The sequence below is a fragment of the Scyliorhinus canicula genome, chromosome 11 (genome assembly GCF_902713615.1).
Source record: "Scyliorhinus canicula chromosome 11, sScyCan1.1, whole genome shotgun sequence".
Taxonomy (NCBI): Eukaryota; Metazoa; Chordata; class Chondrichthyes; order Carcharhiniformes; family Scyliorhinidae; genus Scyliorhinus; species Scyliorhinus canicula.
The window spans coordinates 95,516,165-95,532,521 of NC_052156.1; the positions used below are offsets into that span (position 1 = coordinate 95,516,165).

The 16,357-nt window shown below is 46.2% G+C and overlaps 1 protein-coding gene across 3 annotated transcripts in view; it reads left to right on the plus strand.

Annotated features, from left to right (window-relative positions):
- The window catches only part of LOC119973207, a 296,257-nt gene that overhangs the window by 80,761 nt on the left and 199,139 nt on the right, over window positions 1–16,357 (plus strand). For all 3 annotated transcript variants that reach the window (XR_005462256.1, XM_038810862.1, XM_038810864.1), the window contains exons 3-5: window positions 7,414–7,528; window positions 15,595–15,653; window positions 15,759–15,789. Coding sequence is in view for 2 of the 3 variants with exons in the window: in XM_038810862.1 (XP_038666790.1) it covers window positions 7,414–7,528; window positions 15,595–15,653; window positions 15,759–15,789 (205 nt within the window). In the remaining variant the exon portion in view is untranslated. The remainder of the gene's footprint in view (window positions 1–7,413; window positions 7,529–15,594; window positions 15,654–15,758; window positions 15,790–16,357) is intronic.

Sequence of the window (16,357 nt, forward strand, 5' to 3'; positions counted from 1 at the left end):
AATGGTTCATTTTGATCGGAATAATGTGGAGAATTATAAAATCTGGAGATATATGTGCTCAGATTTTGAACTATGTTTGCAGAGCAGGTTGTGAGAGTGGTTAATAAATGATTTGGGATTCAAGGCTTTATCAATAGGTGCAGAGATATTGAGTCACTGAATGTTTACAGCGTAGCAAAAGGCCCTTCGGCCCTTCATGTCTGATGTGTTGGGCAGGCTGGGTCGATGTGGACTGCACTTGATCCAGTGTAGCAAGAGACAGACCTCCAACACTTGATAAGATGCAACACAATTTTATTTTACGTCTTAACTATTATACATGTTCAACTGTGGGTTGACACTATACTGACTTGACTGGAGACCTGGTACTAGCCTGAAAATGAAAAAAATGAAAATCGCTGATTGTCACAAGTAGGGTTCAAATGAAGTTACTGTGAAAAGCCCCTAGTCGCCACATTCCGGCACCTGTTCGGGGAGGCTGGTACAGAAATTGAACTGTGCTGCTGGCCTGCCTTGGTCTGCTTTCAAAGCCAGCAATTTAGCCCTGTGCTAAACAGCCTGACCAGACTTACTAGCTACCACATGGTCTTTGCACTGGCTAGCTCATGCACTCTGACTGTTTCAGAGGCTGGGTCCCGAGAGAGCGGGAAACCTTGTGCCCTCTGGCTTTATAGTGGTTGTGTCCTGTCTGGTGATTGGCTGCTCTGTTCTGTGAGCTTACTGGTCATCCTGTGTGCCAATAACTGCCTGTCTGCACTCCATTATATACATAGGTGTATATTATGACATCTCCCCCCCTTTTTGTTTGTGTTTAGGTAATAAATATTAAGGTGCATGTGCGTGTGGATGTGTCATGTGCATGACTATATACAGAATGTGCTAAACTGAACTTACATACATAGAAAGGTGTCGCTAGTGCAGATATAGGGCAGATGAAATGGTAAATACAATATTTGCAGAGGTCAAAATGATGAGGTAACAAAATTGTGCAAAAGTTCAGTCTATAAGTTTAGTCTTTGTGGCGGGCGACAAATTCTGGTTGATCGTCTCAAGGGTGGATCAAGGGCTGCCTGCACTTGGATAGGTGGGACCGCCGCCAATGCGGTGGTCGGAGGGGTCGGCAGGATTGCTGGTAGATCGGTGGCCTCGTGGTAGAGCACATCCGGAGGAAGCATTGTGTGTGGCGGGGCATCACAGTCAGATGGCTAGCGTGGAACTCTGCGCAGCGCCCGTCTGTTGCGTCGTAGGAAGGAGCCATCAGCCATGTGGACGAGGAACGATCTTGGGGCCACTTGCTTGACCACCACAGCTGTGGCTGACCAGCCGCCGTCAGGTAACTACGCGAACACGATTAGTTGGGACCAGCTCGGGGAGATCCGTGGCATGAGCGTCGTATGCCAATTTCTGTCGGGCCCGAGACTGCTGCATCTTTTGTATGACCGTGAGGTGGTCAAGGTCTGGGACATGGATGGCTGGAACCGTGGTTCGCAGAGTGCGATTCATGAGCATCTGTGCTGGAGACAACCCAGTGGACAGCGGGATTGCTCTGTATGCCAGCAGCGCCAGGTTGAAGTCGGAGCCGGAGTCTGCAGCCTTGCATAGTAATCTCTTGATGATATGGACCCCTTTTTCGGCCTTCCCGTTTGACTGCGGGTAGTGGGGACTGGAGGTTACATGACGGAAGTTGTGTAAGCGTGCAAAATCAGACCATTCCTGGCTGTAAAAACAGGGACCGTTGTCACTCATCACCGTGAGCGGTATCCCATGCCTGGCAAACGTTTCTTTGCATGCTTTAATCACCGCCTTCGACGTGAGGTCGGACAGTTTCACCACTTCTGGGTAACTGGAGAAGTAGTCGACCAGGAGGACATAGTCACGCCCCTTGGCATGGAAAAGGTCGACACCGACTTTGGACCATGGGGAGGTCACTATCTCATGTTGCTGCAAAGTTTCTTTGGGTTGAGCTGGCTGAAATTTCTGACATGTAGGGCAGTTGAGGACCATGTTGGCAACGTCCTGGCTGATGCCCGGCCAATAGACTGCCTCCCGAGCTCTGCGTCGACATTTCTCGACCCCCAGGTGACCCTCATGGAACTGGCCGAGCACCATAGCTCGCATGCTCTGCGGAATCACGATTCTGTCGAGCTTCATAAGGATGCCGTCCACCACCGTCAGGTCGTCCTTGCCGTTGTAAGACTGGGGACACTGTCCCTTCTGCCAGCCATTCTAAGGTGCTGCATCACATGCTGTAGCAGAGGATCCCTGGCCGTCTCCTCATGAATTTGGATGACCCTCTCATCAGAGGCCGGAAGGTTGCAGGCACACAGTTGCACCTGCTCGTCGATTTGGCAGACAAAGTCGGTTTGTTCACACGGTGTGGTAATTGACCTGTAAAGGGCATCTGCAACAATGAGTTCTTTGCCTGGCGTGTAGACAAGTTCAAAATCATAGCGGCGTAGCTTGAGAAGGATTCGCTATAACCGAGGCGACATGTCATTTAAATCCTTCTGGATGATGTGGACTAGTGGCCTGTGGTCCGTCTCTACCGTGAATTTTGGGAGGCCATACACATGGTTGTGAAACTTGTCGATTCCCATTAGGAGGCCCAGGCATTCCTTCTCAATCTGAGTGTACCGTTGCTCAGTGGGCGTCATGGCTCTGGAGGCATACGCAACTGGAGCCCAGGATGAGGAGTCATCCCGTTCGAGGAGCACCACCCCAATACCGTCCTGGCTCATGTCAGTGGATATTTTGGTCTCCCTGGTAGGGTTGAAGAATGCCAGAACTGGGGCTGTGGTGAGTTTTGCCCTCAGCTCACGCCATTCTTCCTCATGAGCGGGCAGCCACTGGAATTCCGTCGACTTTTTGACGAGATGGCGGAGGGCTGTGGTGTGTGACGCCATGTTGGGGATTCCCTTCCCTTCTTGTCCTCCGTTGATCGCCGAGACCTTGTCGGCATCTGGCAGCATGCCTTACTGCGAGATGTGGTCACCAAGGAATTTGATTTCTGATTGACTGAACGAGCACCTGGCCCTGTTGAACTGGAGACCATGCTCGTGGATTCTGTGGAATACCTGCTTGAGGCAATCGATGTGTTCTTGAGGAGTTGTGGACCAGATTATGACATCGTCAACATACACTTGCACCCCCTCGATACCCTCCATCATCTGTTCCATGATGCGGTGAAATGCCTCTGAGGCAGAGATGATGCCAAAAGGCATCCGGTTGTAGCAGTAGCGACTGAACGGGGTGTTGAATGTGCACAGCTTGCGACTGGATGCGTCCAGCTGTATTTGCCAGAACCCCTTGGAGGTGTCCAGCTTCGTAAAGAATTTGGCATGAGCCATCTCGCTGGTCAACTCTTCTCGTTTTGGTATTGGGTAATGCATAATGCATGATGCATGATTGGCATGATGTTGCAGTTTAAATCCTTGGGGTTGATGCAGATTCGAAGCTCCCCTGATGGCTTCTTGACGCAGACCATGGAGCTGACCCAGTCTGTGGGTTATGTGACCTTTGATATGATGCCCTGGTCCTGGAGGTCCTGTAATTGCTACTTGAGGCAATCCTTGAGGGGTGCCGGCACCTGTCGTGGTGTGAATTACAGAGGTGGCGTTCGCCTTGAGCGGGATATTGTATCGGTATGGGAGTGTGCCCATTCCATCGAACACGCTGTGGTACTGCGTGATGATGTCATCAATTTTAGCCTGGAAGTTTTCATCAGGTGAGGCTGTCGCCTGTGAGGATAACATGGTGTGGACTCGCTGAACCATGTTCAGGAGTTTGCAGGCCCGAGCACCGAGCAAGGATGCTCTGTCAGGTCCTACAATCTCAAACCGCAGCGTCGCTTTAATTGACTTATTGGACACTCCGAGTTGGCATGAACCACTGGCAGCTATGGCATTGCCATTGTAGTCAAGGAGCTGGCAGGTCGGTGGAAGAATACTTGGTCTGACACGGATGGTGTCGAGATCGGATTTCGAGATGAGGTTCGCCGATGCGCCGGTGTCCAGTTTGAACCGGATGCGAGCCTTGTTAACTGTGAGGACAGCACACCACTCGTCATCGGGATCCACGCTGAGGATCGGGAGGTGCTTCACTATCTTGGAGAAAGGCAGCGCATGCTTCGTAATGATGCCCACCTGGAATGGGGATTTGAGGCACTCAGCATCAGGGTCTGTTGGGCTGTCGAGGTCGGAGTCTGGCATGCCCTGCTGTATTGAACGGTCACTTCTGCGCCGTGGCTGGGATCGCTGGTTGCTGGGCAGTGGAGCAGATCTGCAAAGGGCTGTGTAGTGGCCAAGCTTGCCACACTGTGGACACCGTTGTGATTTTGCTGGACATTGCCGCTTTAAATGAACGGAGCCACAATTCAGACACGTCATGACGCCAACGTCAGCGCATTCCGTGCGCCATCGCGCATGCGCGCTGCAGTCGAACGACGTACGCACCTGCGCAGTCTGGTCTCGCCGTCCCCTCGGTCGTGGCACGCATATGCAGGGGCCCGTGAAAAGCACCCAAAATGGCCACTCTCGTCGATACCTAGGCCCTGCATTTGTGCGATAGCCTGTACCCGTTCCGCCTCGTGGGAGACTAGCTTTGCCGTTTCTGCCGCCCTTATGTGGGAGTACCGATTGTTAGTATGTTCGTGAAGAACGCACGTTTTGATGGCGATGGTGAGGGTCAGCTGCTTGACTTTCAGGAGCTGCTGGCGAAGGGAATCGGAGTGGACCCCGAAAACGATCTGATCCCGGATCATGGAATCCGTTGTCGAGTCATAGTTACATGACTGCGTGAGGATGCGGAGATGGGTCAAAAAGGATTGAAAAGGTTCATCCTTACCCTGAAGCCTCTGGTGGAAAATGTACCATTCAAAGCTCTCATTCACCTCGATGTCGTAGTGGTTGTCGAACTTCAGCAGGACTGTTTTAAATTTCATCTTGTCTTCGCCTTCAGTGAATGCAAGGGAGTTGTTGATGTGGATGGCGTGGTCCCCGGCTGTGGAGAGGAATAGTGCAATCTTCCTGGCGTCCGATGTGACCTCGAGGTTGGTGGCTTCGAGATAGAGTTGGAACTTCTGTTTGAAGATCTTCCAATTTGCACCGAGGTTGCTGGCGATGCGGAGCTGCGGAGGAGGGCGGTCGTTTTCCATGTCACCTGGTCTACTGGCTGTTTGCTGGTCAACGCTGATTCACTCAAGGTAGGTCCGTCAACTTTCAGCATCACTCACTGGTACCATGATGTGTTGGGCAGGCTGGGTCGATGTGGACTGCACTTGATGCAGTGCAACGAGAGACAGACCTCCAACACTTGATAAGATCCAACACAATTTTATTTAACGTCTTAACTATAATACATGTTCAACTGTGGGTTGACACAATGCTGACTTGGCTGAAGACCTATGTACTAGCCTGACCAGACTAACTGACTACCACATGGTGTTTGCATTGGCCAGCTCACGAACTCTGACTGTTTCAGAGGCTGGGTCCCGAGAGAGCGGGAAACCTAGTGCCCTCTGGCTTTATAGTGGTTGTGTCCTGTCTGGTGATTGGCTGCTCTGTTCTGTGTGTTTACTGGTCATCCTGTGTGTCAATCACTGCCTGTCTGCACTCCATTATATACATAGATGTATATTATGACATTGTCCATGCTGACCAACAAGTGCTCATCTAAATACTTCCAGACTTTCAATTTGATCTTGATGTCTAAGTCAGATTTGGATATTGGTTCCTAGTTCAGAATGCAATATTTATCTCTTGTTCTGATTTGATATGATCCTTCGATTAGATTTGGAATTTGATTCTTATTTTGCTTTGGATATTCAGTCCATATTTAGTTTGCGACTAACCTCTTATTTAGACTGAATATTGTTCCCTCATGATAGATTTTGTTGTACCTCCCTCTGCATCTTTAATCGTGAACCACTGTTCAAATTAAATATTAGTAATGTTATCGATTGTATCGATTCTCCAATTCACATCTCTCCCCATTGTATAAACAACACTCACATCATCATTTCCCATTCAGCCTCCCTGTCTCTATAGATTCAGTGAATCCCATTGAATGTCAAGCCCTCTTCCCCTCCCGATGTTGTATATTCATTCCTTCTGCATTAGATAAAGATGCACTGCATAAGATAAAGATGCATGGCATTAAGGGTAAAGTAGTAGCATGTATAGAGGATTGGTTAATTAATAGAAAGCAAAGAGTGGGGATTAATGGATGTTTCTCTGGTTGGCAATCAGTAGCTAGTGGTGTCCCTCAGGGATCCGTGTTGGACCCACAATTGTTCACAATTTACATAGATGATTTGGAGTTGGGGACCAAGGGCAATGTGTCCAAGTTTGCAGATGACACTAAGATGAGTGGTAAAGCGAAAAGTGCAGAGGATACTGGAAGTCAGCAGAGGAATTTGGATAGGTTAAGTGAATGGGCTAGGGTCTGGCAGATGGAATACAATGTTGACAAATGTGAGGTTATCCAATTTGGTAGGAATAACAGCAAACGGGATTATTATTTAAATGATAAAATATTAAAGCATGCTGCTGTGCAGAGAGACCTGGGTGTGCTAGTGCATGAGTCACAGAAAGTTGGTTTACAGGTGCAACAGGTGATTAAGGAGGCAAATGGAATTCTGTCCTTCATTGCTAGAGGGATGGAGTTTAAGACTAGGGAGGTTATACTGCAATTGTATAAGGTGTTTGTGAGGCCACATCTGGAGTATTGTGTTCAGTTTTGGTCTCCTTACTTGAGAAAGGACGTACAGGCACTGAACGGTGTGCAGAGGAGATTCATTAGGTTAACCCCAGAGCTGAAGGGGTTGGATTACGAGGAGAGGTTGAGTAGACTGGGACTGTACTCGTTGGAATTTAGAAGGATGAGGGGGGATCTTATAGAAACATATAAAATTATGAAGGAAATAGATAGGATAGATGCGGGCAGATTGTTTCCACTGGCGGGTGAAAGCAGAACTAGGGGGCCTCAAAATAAGGGTAAGTAGATGTAGGACCGAATTTAGGAGGAGCTTCTTCACCCAAAGGGTTGTGAATCTATGGAATTCCTTGCCCAGTGAAGCAGTTGAGGCTCCTTCATTCAATGTTTTTAAGGTAAAGATGGATAGTTTTTTGAAGAATAAAGAGATTAAGGGTTATGGTGTTCGGGCTGGAAAGTGGAGCTGAGTCCACAAAAGATCAGCCATGATCTCATTGAATGGTGGAGCAGGCTCGAGGGGCCAGATGGCCTACTCCTGCTCCTAGTTCTTAAGTTCTTATGTTCTTATCTCCCCTGTCATTCTAGTCTCAAAGTGGAGACACTTGATATTACATTGAGTACCCAAACAAACTGTACACTGTGAGAAAAAATGGAGGTTGAGTCAAAACCGGTAAAGACTAAAAGTGGCACTTGTTTTCACAGTGTTGATAGTGAGACTCTGACAGCATGTTCACCCAATGAAGATGAGGTTGTGTCAGATGAAGATGTTGGAAACAGTTCAGAGTTTGAAGACATCGACAGGGACTTGGGCAAACAGGTACATCTCATACTATTGGTTGATATTGTGATGAATGTAGGAATTTTTGATATATTCTGTATTATATACATCTAGTGCAGTGATGTTTTTAAATGCCTGGGTCAGGGCATGATCTATATACCTGCTGAGGTAATGTTTGTTTTAAAATCCTGGTTTAAAAAGTAGACACTGTGGCTGCCGAAGGTGCATTTAAGATGTCATGAAGGTGAGATCATTGTTATTTCAAACCATGCTTATTTTGTAAGGAACCTCTTTTAAATCCTTGCCTGATCCTGGTTTCCTTCTAATGCCTGTCCTGCTGGCTGTTTTTAATGCGACAGACTTTTGGTCTTGAACTGAAGACCGCAACCTCCCTCCGCTGCAAACTGATATTTGGACTTGCCCCAGCACAGCCCTTGATGCAGTGTGCTCTGTGGCATAACTTGTGATTCATTTTGATGGACCTGGCTAGCAGACAATCCCCTCTTCTGTAAATCCGGGACATTTCCTGTTTTGGATCGGGATTGGTAGAACCTTTCATAACATTCTGGAGCAGAAGGCTGGTCCCATTTTTGCTTTCAGTTGTTTCGTTCAGAGAAGGAGATGGGAATTTGTGTACAAATCCAACAACTGAATTTATTTACCCTCTCTGCGTATGAGTGAGACATGTGTATTAAGGTGTTAGTATGCAATTTACCCTCTACATGATGTTGGATTAAAATGATAATACATAAGAACAGTAGCAACATCATTCTCTTCAGGTCAGCGTTTCGCTAGTACTCTCAAAGTTCCGTATGATGTAGTTTACACGAGTTGCGTGGATCCAATGTGGCTTTTCTTTTACTTTAACGGCTGTTCGGGTTGTTAGCAGCACTTGGTAGGGTCCATTCCACCTAGGAGAAAAATAATCTTTGTTTAGTGCTTTCACATATACTTATCTCCAGGTTTAAAGGGTGTGTATTTCTTTTGGATGCATCTGCGTCTGTCGCACCTTTTCATGTTTGTTTTTTTTTTAGTGGTTTCACACATGGCCTGGGCATGTTTAGGTGATGCTTCATCTGCCCGTATTATGGCTACTGCCGCTGGAGTCATTGGGGATTTAGTTCCAGTTGTCATGGGGCGTTCCATTAATATCTCATATGGGGTTAAACCCGCATTACAATTTCTCTGATTTCTCAGGGCATATATTACTGTGGGTATGGCATCTGGCCATAGCAGCCCATTTTGTTGACACACTTTTGTAACTGCTGTGTTAATTATTCCATCCGCCCTGTCCACCATTCCTGAGGATTCCGGCTGATATGGTATATGCCACTTCCAATCAAATACCATGGCCTCTGTTAGGGCTTTGGTCAATTTGCGAGTGAAATGAGTTCCCCTGTCACTTTTAAAACCCATTGGTATCCCAAACCTCGGTATTATTTCCTTTAACAGAATATTTATCACTGTTCTAGCATCATCTCTTTTGGTTGGAAAAGCCTCTACCCACCGGGAAAACATGTCCACTATCACCGATTATTCCTTTGACAAATTATACAAGTGCGGGCTACTTTTCCAGTTGTTACAGTAATACCTGGAGCATACCATTGTTGACATATGGCATGTATCATTCCTCCTTTGCCCACATGAGATTGCCCATGGGCAAGGCGACATAGTGGCAAAAAGAGACTTCTGGGGCATACTGCGCGGGTATTTGGGTGGATCCAGATTTGATGATTGTCTTGATAGCAACCCACTTTTAGCCAAGAGCGATGCACCTGCAGCGAGACTTGCTCCTGTGCCTGTTTTAACTTTGGTTCTGTTATGGTGGACGGAAGTTCAACTGCAGCAGCTTGTAGCTGTGGCTGCTGTTTTAGAGCCACTTCCTTCACTATTTTATCAGCAAATCTGTTGCCGCATGAGACTTCATCGTCTGCGGGAGTATTGGCTTCACACTATAAAACGGCTATTTTGCTGGACAGCTGAACAGCATCTCATAAATTTATCCCCAATTTAGCATGTTTAATAGGTTAGGTCTGAGGAAGTTATGAATCCCCTGTTTTTCCATAATTGGCCAAAATATGTACTCCCAAAGCGGATCGGGAATCAGTATAAATATTGACTGTTTTATTTTTAGCTAGAATATATGCTTTAGTCAGGGCAAACTATTCGGCCGCTTGAGCAGACGTTCCCGAAGGCAGAGCAAAAGCTTCCACTATCTCGAATGGAGTTACTATTGCATAGCCGGCCAGGAGGGTCATATCATTTGGTCGGTTTGTTGACCCATCGGTGAAAAAGATGATGTCTGGATTTTCTAGTGGGTGACCCAATAAATCAGGTTGAGGGGTTGTGGTGGCTTCAACCAATTGTAAACAGTCTTGATCATACATATGTTCTGCTTCCGAGGGCGTGGGCAAGAGTGTTGCAGGGTTGACAGCTGGTGCTCGCTTGTGGGTAAAGTTAGTTTTAGAGAGGATTACTTCATACCCAGTGTGTCGAGCTGCAGTAAAATTCTGTGTTGCGTATGAATTAAGCAGCAGCAAAACAGAGCGAGGAACCAATACTGTACAAGGGTGGTCGAGTACAAGGGGTACTGATTTTTCTACTATGGCCGCTGTGGCTGCTACTGCTCTTAAGCAACTTGGCACACCCTTTACCACAGCACATAGGGCCACCGAGTAATAGGAAAGGTGTCTTTTCCCTCTTCAGTGCTCTTGCACCAGGACTCCTGTTGCAAATCACCCTGCTTCATTCTATAAAGAGTAAAGGGCCTGGTGAAATTAGGAAGTCCCAAGGCAGAGACGCTAATCATAGAACATAGAACATAGAACATTACAGCGCAGTACGGGCCCTTCGGCCCTCAATGTTGCGCCGACCTGTGAAACCATCTGAAGCCTATCTGACCTACACTATTCCATTTTCATCCATATGTCTATCCAGTGACCACTTAAATGCCCTTAAAGTTGGCGAGTCTACTACTGTTGCAGGCAGGGCGTTCCACACCCCTACTACTCTCTGAGTAAAGAAACTGCCTCTGACATCTGTCCTATATCTACCACCCCTCAATTTAAAGCTATGTCCCCTCGTGTTGGTCATTACCATCCGAGGAAAAAGACTCTCACTGTCCACCCTATCTAACCCTCTGACTATCTTATATGTCTCTATTAAGTCACTTCTCAGCCTTCTCCTCTCTAACGAAAACAACCTCAAGTCCCTGAGCCTTTCCTCGTAAGACCTTCCCTCCATACCAGGCAACATCCTAGTAGATCTCCTCTGAACCCTTTCCAAAGCTTCCACACCCTTCCTATAATGTGGTGACCAGAACTGCACACAGTACTCCAGGAGCAGCCGGACCAGAGTTATGTACAGCTGCAGCATGACCTCGTGACTCTGAAACTCAATCCCCCTACTGATAAAGGCTAGCACACCATATGCCTTCTTAACAGCCCTATTAACCTGGGTGGCAACTTTCAGGGATTTATGTACCTGGATACAGAGGTCTCTCTGTTCATCTACACTACCAAGAATCTTGCCATTAGCCCAGTACTCTGCATTCCTGTTACTCCTTCCAAAGTGAACCACCTCACACTTTTCAGCATTAAACTCCATCTGCCACCTCTCAGCCCAGCTCTGCAGCTTATCTATGTCCCTCTGTATCCTATAACATCCTTTAGCACTATCCACAACTCCACCGACTTTCATGTCATTTGCAAATTTACTAACCCATCCTTCTACACCCTCTTCCAGGTCATTTATAAAAATGACAAACAGCAGTAGCCCCAAAACAGATCCTTGCAGTACACCACTAGTAACTGAACTCCAGGATGAACATTTGCCATTAACCACCACCCTCTGTCTTCTTTCAGCTAGCCAATTACTGATCCAAACCGCTAAATCACCTTCAACCCCATACCTCCTTATTTTCTGCAATAGCCTACCGTGGGGAACCTTATCAAACGCCTTACTGAAATCCATATACACCACATCAACTGCTTTACCCTCATCCACCTGTTTGGTCACCTTCTCAAAAAACTCAATAAGGTTTGTGAGGCATGACCTACCCTTCACAAAACTGTGTTGACTATCTCTAATCAACCTGTTATTTTCAAGATGATCATAAACCCTATCTCTTGTAACCTTTTCCAACATTTTACCCACAACCGAAGTAAGGCTCACAGGTCTATAATTACCAGGGTTGTCTCTACTCCCCTTAGAATAGAACAGTACAGCACAGAACAGGCCCTTCGGCCCTCAATGTTGTGCCGAGCCATGATCACCCTACTCAAACCCACGTATCCACCCTATACCCGTAACCCAACAACCCCCCCCCTTAACCTTACTTTTATTAGGACACTACGGGCAATTTATCACGGCCAATCCACCTAACCCGCACATCTTTGGACTGTGGGAGGAAACCGGAGCACCCGGAGGAAACCCACGCACACAGGGGGAGGACGTTCAGACTCCACACAGACAGTGACCCAGCCGGGAATCGAACCTGGGACCCTGGAGCTGTGAAGCATTTATGCTAACCACCATGCTACCCTGCTGCCCCTTCTTGAACAAGGGGACAACATTTGCCATCCTCCAGTCTTCCGGCACTATTCCTGTCGACAAAGACGACATAAAGATCAAGGGACAAAGGCTCTGCAATCTCCTCCCTGGCTTCCCAGAGAATCCTAGGATAAATCCCATCTGGCCCAGGGGACTTATCTATTTTTACACTTTCCAAAATTGCTAACACCTCCTCCACAACATTGTCTTTCTCCAGTGTAAACACTGACGAAAAATTTCCATTTAACGCTTCCCCTATCTCCTCTGATTCCACACACAACTTTCCACTACTATTCTTGATTGGCCCTAATCTTACTCTAGTCATTCTTTTGTTCCTGATATACCTATAGAAAGCCTTAGGGTTTTCCTCGATCCTATCCTCCAACGGCTTTTCGTGTCCTCTCCTCGTTCTTCTTAACTCTCCCTTTAGGTCCTTCCTGGCTAACTTGTAACTCTCAAGTGCCCTAACTGAGCCTTCATGTCTCATCCTAACACAAGCCTTCTTCTTCCTCTTGACAAGTGCTTCAACTTCCTTAGTAAACCACGGTTTCCTTGCTCAACAACTTCCTCCCTGCCTGACAGGTACATACTTATCAAGGACACGCAGTAGCTGTTCTTTGAAAAAGCTTCACATTTCGATTGTACCCATCCCCTGCAGTTTCCTTCCCCATCCTATACATCCTAAATCTTGCCGAATAGCATCATAATTGCCTTTCCCCCAGCTATAATTCTTGCCTTGCGGTATATACCTATCCCTGCCCATCGCTAAAGTAAACATAACCAAATTGTGATCACTATCACCAAAGTGCTCACCTACATCTAAATCTAACACCTAGCCGGGTTCATTACCCTGTACCAAATCCAATGTGGCATCGCCCCTTGTTGGCCTGTCTACATACTGTGTCAGAAAACCCTCCTGCACACACTGCACAAAAACTGACCCATCTATAGTACTCGAAGTATAGTATTTCCAGTCAATATTTGGTAAGTTAAAGTCCCCCATAACAACTACCCTGTTACTCTCGCTCCTGTCGAGAATCATCTTTGCAATCCTTTCCTCTACATCTCTGGAACTATTCAGAGGTCTATAGACAACTCCCAACAGGATGACCTCTCCTCTCCTGTTCCTAAACTCGGCCCATACTACCTCAGTAGACGAGTCCTCAAACGTCCTTTCTACCGCCGTAATACGTTCCTTGATTAACAATGCCACACCCCCCCCTCTTTTACCATCTTCTCTGTTCTTACAGAAACATCTAAATCCTGGAACCTGCAACAACCATTCCTGTCCCTGCTCTACCCATGTCTCCGAAATCGCCACAACATCGAGATCCCAGGTACCAACCCATGCTGCAAGCTCACCCACCTTATTCCGGATGCTCCTGGCGTTGAAGTAGACACACTTCAAACCAGCGTCTTGCTTGCCGGTGCCCTCTTTTGAACTTTTAACCCTATCCCTGACCTCACTACTCTCAACATCCTGTACACTGGGACTACAATTTGGGTTAGGTTAAGGGATTATTGGGATGGGGCAGGAGAGTGGGCTTGGGTGGAGTGCTCTTTCAGAGGTTTAGTGCAGACTCGGTGGATCAAATGGCCTCCTTCTGTACTTTAGGAATTCCACGATTCTATGATTGAGGTTCCTGTCTGGTGTCCTAGTAAATGTTGGGGTCTGGCCAAGGATCTTAATAGTATCTCCCCAACATGGCCATCATGTATTACTGGTTTAGATTGACAGTATTGACAGCTGAAGCGGAGGGTAGTAATCTGGATATCCTGAGCAATCTGGTAACAATGTGACTCACACTGTTATTTTGCTTCCATTAATTTTGGTAAGTAAAATAACAGCGCCAAAATTTGACCAATTCCTATTCAGGGGTTTTAAACAAAGCAGGTGAGAATGTTGCAGATGCCTTAACTATAATCTTCCAAAGATTTGGAAATTTAGGAATCATTCCTTTAGAATGGAAAATTGCACTTTATTCTACTCTTTGAGAAAGGTGATGGAAACCAGGGAATTATAGACCAAGTGGTCCAATATTTGTTGTCGAAAAATTTCTAGTGTGTCTATTAAGTGAGAGAGTGACTGAACACAAAGATATTTTCATTTCAAAGGAGAGGGTTGTCATGCCTGATAGATTTGATTGAATTTTTGAAGAGGTGAATGAAGTTATTTTGGGCTTCCAGTAGGCACTTGATAAAGTTCCCCATAAGAGACTGTTAGCTAAAGTTGAATCCCATGGAATTTAAGGCAGGTTATTGACCGGTTGGGAAACAAACAGAATGGAAAAGGTCAGAGAGTAGGGCTAATGGCAGGTACTCCAATAGGCTGGGTGTGACTCACGATGTCTAAGCAAGAATCTGTGTGATCCTCAATTGTTCACGGTATTTACTGGTGATGGAGATAATCGTTTGCCAATGGCAGAAAGATAGGTGACATTGTAAGATGTGAAGACAGGAGCATAAAATTACAAAGAAATATTCATAGTTTAAGTGAATGGACAAAGTGACAAAGGATTTCAATGTGGACAAATGATGTCAATCTGGACCGAAACAATGTAGGGCAGAGCACTTTCAAAATGCTGAAAAACCAGAAATAGAGCAAAGAGATTCAGGGTCCAGGTACAGAAAATGATCAAACAGGTGACTGGAATATTGGCCTATTTACTAGGGGACTAGAAGACAAGGAGGTAGACATCAGCTTCAGATATACCCTGGTTACATCACTTTTGGAGTTTCTGTGAGCAGTTCTGGATATCACACCTTAGGAAGGCTGTGCTGATCTGAGGGGTACATGGAAATTATTACCACGGCCTGGGTGGTTGAATACAAGGGCATAGTCAGGAGTGAATTTAGGAAACATTCTGACATGGGCAGCACAGTGGGTAGTACTGTTGCTTCATAGCACCAGGGACCCAGGTTCAATTTCAGCCTTGGGTGACTGTGTGAAGATTGCATTTTCTCCCAGTGTCTGCATGGATTTCCTTTGGGTCCTCCGGTTTCCTCCCACTGTGAAAAGATGCGCAGGTTTGGTGGATTGGCCATGCTTGAAAAAATGATTAGCCCTTCGTGTCCAAAGATGTGCAGATTAGATGGGGTTATGGGATTACAGGGCTAGGGCAGGGGAGTTGGCCTCTTTTGGAGGGTCAGTCCAGACTCAATGGGCCTAATGGCCTCCTCCTGCACTGTCGGGATTCTATGATTCTATGTGAAGAGTGATGGAACCTTTAACTCTCATCCACAAATGGCAATTGATGGCAGATCAATAGTTAATTTTAAATCTGATTTGAGAGAGGTAGAAATGTGATGGGTTGAAATGAAAGTCATAGATCCAGAGAACAATAAGCTGCTCTTAACCTTTGACTATTCAGTGAAAATTGGGAGCAAGGGTAGGTGGAGGAAAATGCTTCAAGGGAGAGGTCAAAGTGTCACAGTGAATAATGGAACAGACTGGAGACTGAATGACCTCCTGTTCCCATACTGTTCTGGAGATGTGATCAGTTTACAGTTTTGGAGAGTGAAGCGTAACTAAATATTTATTCAATTTGTTGTAGGGTGACATAGGGCTAGAAGCCTATCACATTGCAAAAGTAATGACAACTTCAGAGAGAGCGTAAGTGCAAAGCTTTATCTAAAATGTTCTTCTGTAATATTCTTTTGACACAATGATTTGTTCCAAGTTTGTGTCAGTCTGTTATTTTTTGTCTACTTATCACAGGTACTTGAGTGTTCTGAAGTTCCTACACACAGTGAGTACCAACTTGTTTTTAACTGCTTTGTTTACACCGTGCTCTTGTTTCTGGCTATGTGCATTATAGAAGCTCAGTGTGAAACATACCTGGATAAGGTCTCCCCTCCTGATCCCTCCCCTATTTCCCACTCCTCACCGTGATCCCCCTTGCTTTCTGCTGCCCCAACTTCCAACACCCCTCCCAAGTCCTTGCTGCCTTATTTGCAGTGAGTGGAGTTGGGAGAGGGGCAACTTGGTGTGGTAAATGGGATGGCAAGAGAGTTGGGGCTGGTGAGGGGTTCGCGATGGTGAGGAGTTGGACACAGGCAACTATGGAACACATTGGTGACTATGATGTGCTCTCCATAGTCCACGGTTGTGGGGTCAGTTAATGCAGCCAAACATGAATGGGGATGAATCATGTCATGAAGGAGTTTGTACAAGAATTGGTTCTGGAGATTATACTCCTGATCTCTCCTCTGTTTAAATATTAAATCATTGCTTCATTTCAGTTTCTCATTATGTCACTCTGAATATGTCTCTCTTACTTTGAAGATTTTTATTAAGATATGGGCGATTGTTCTTCC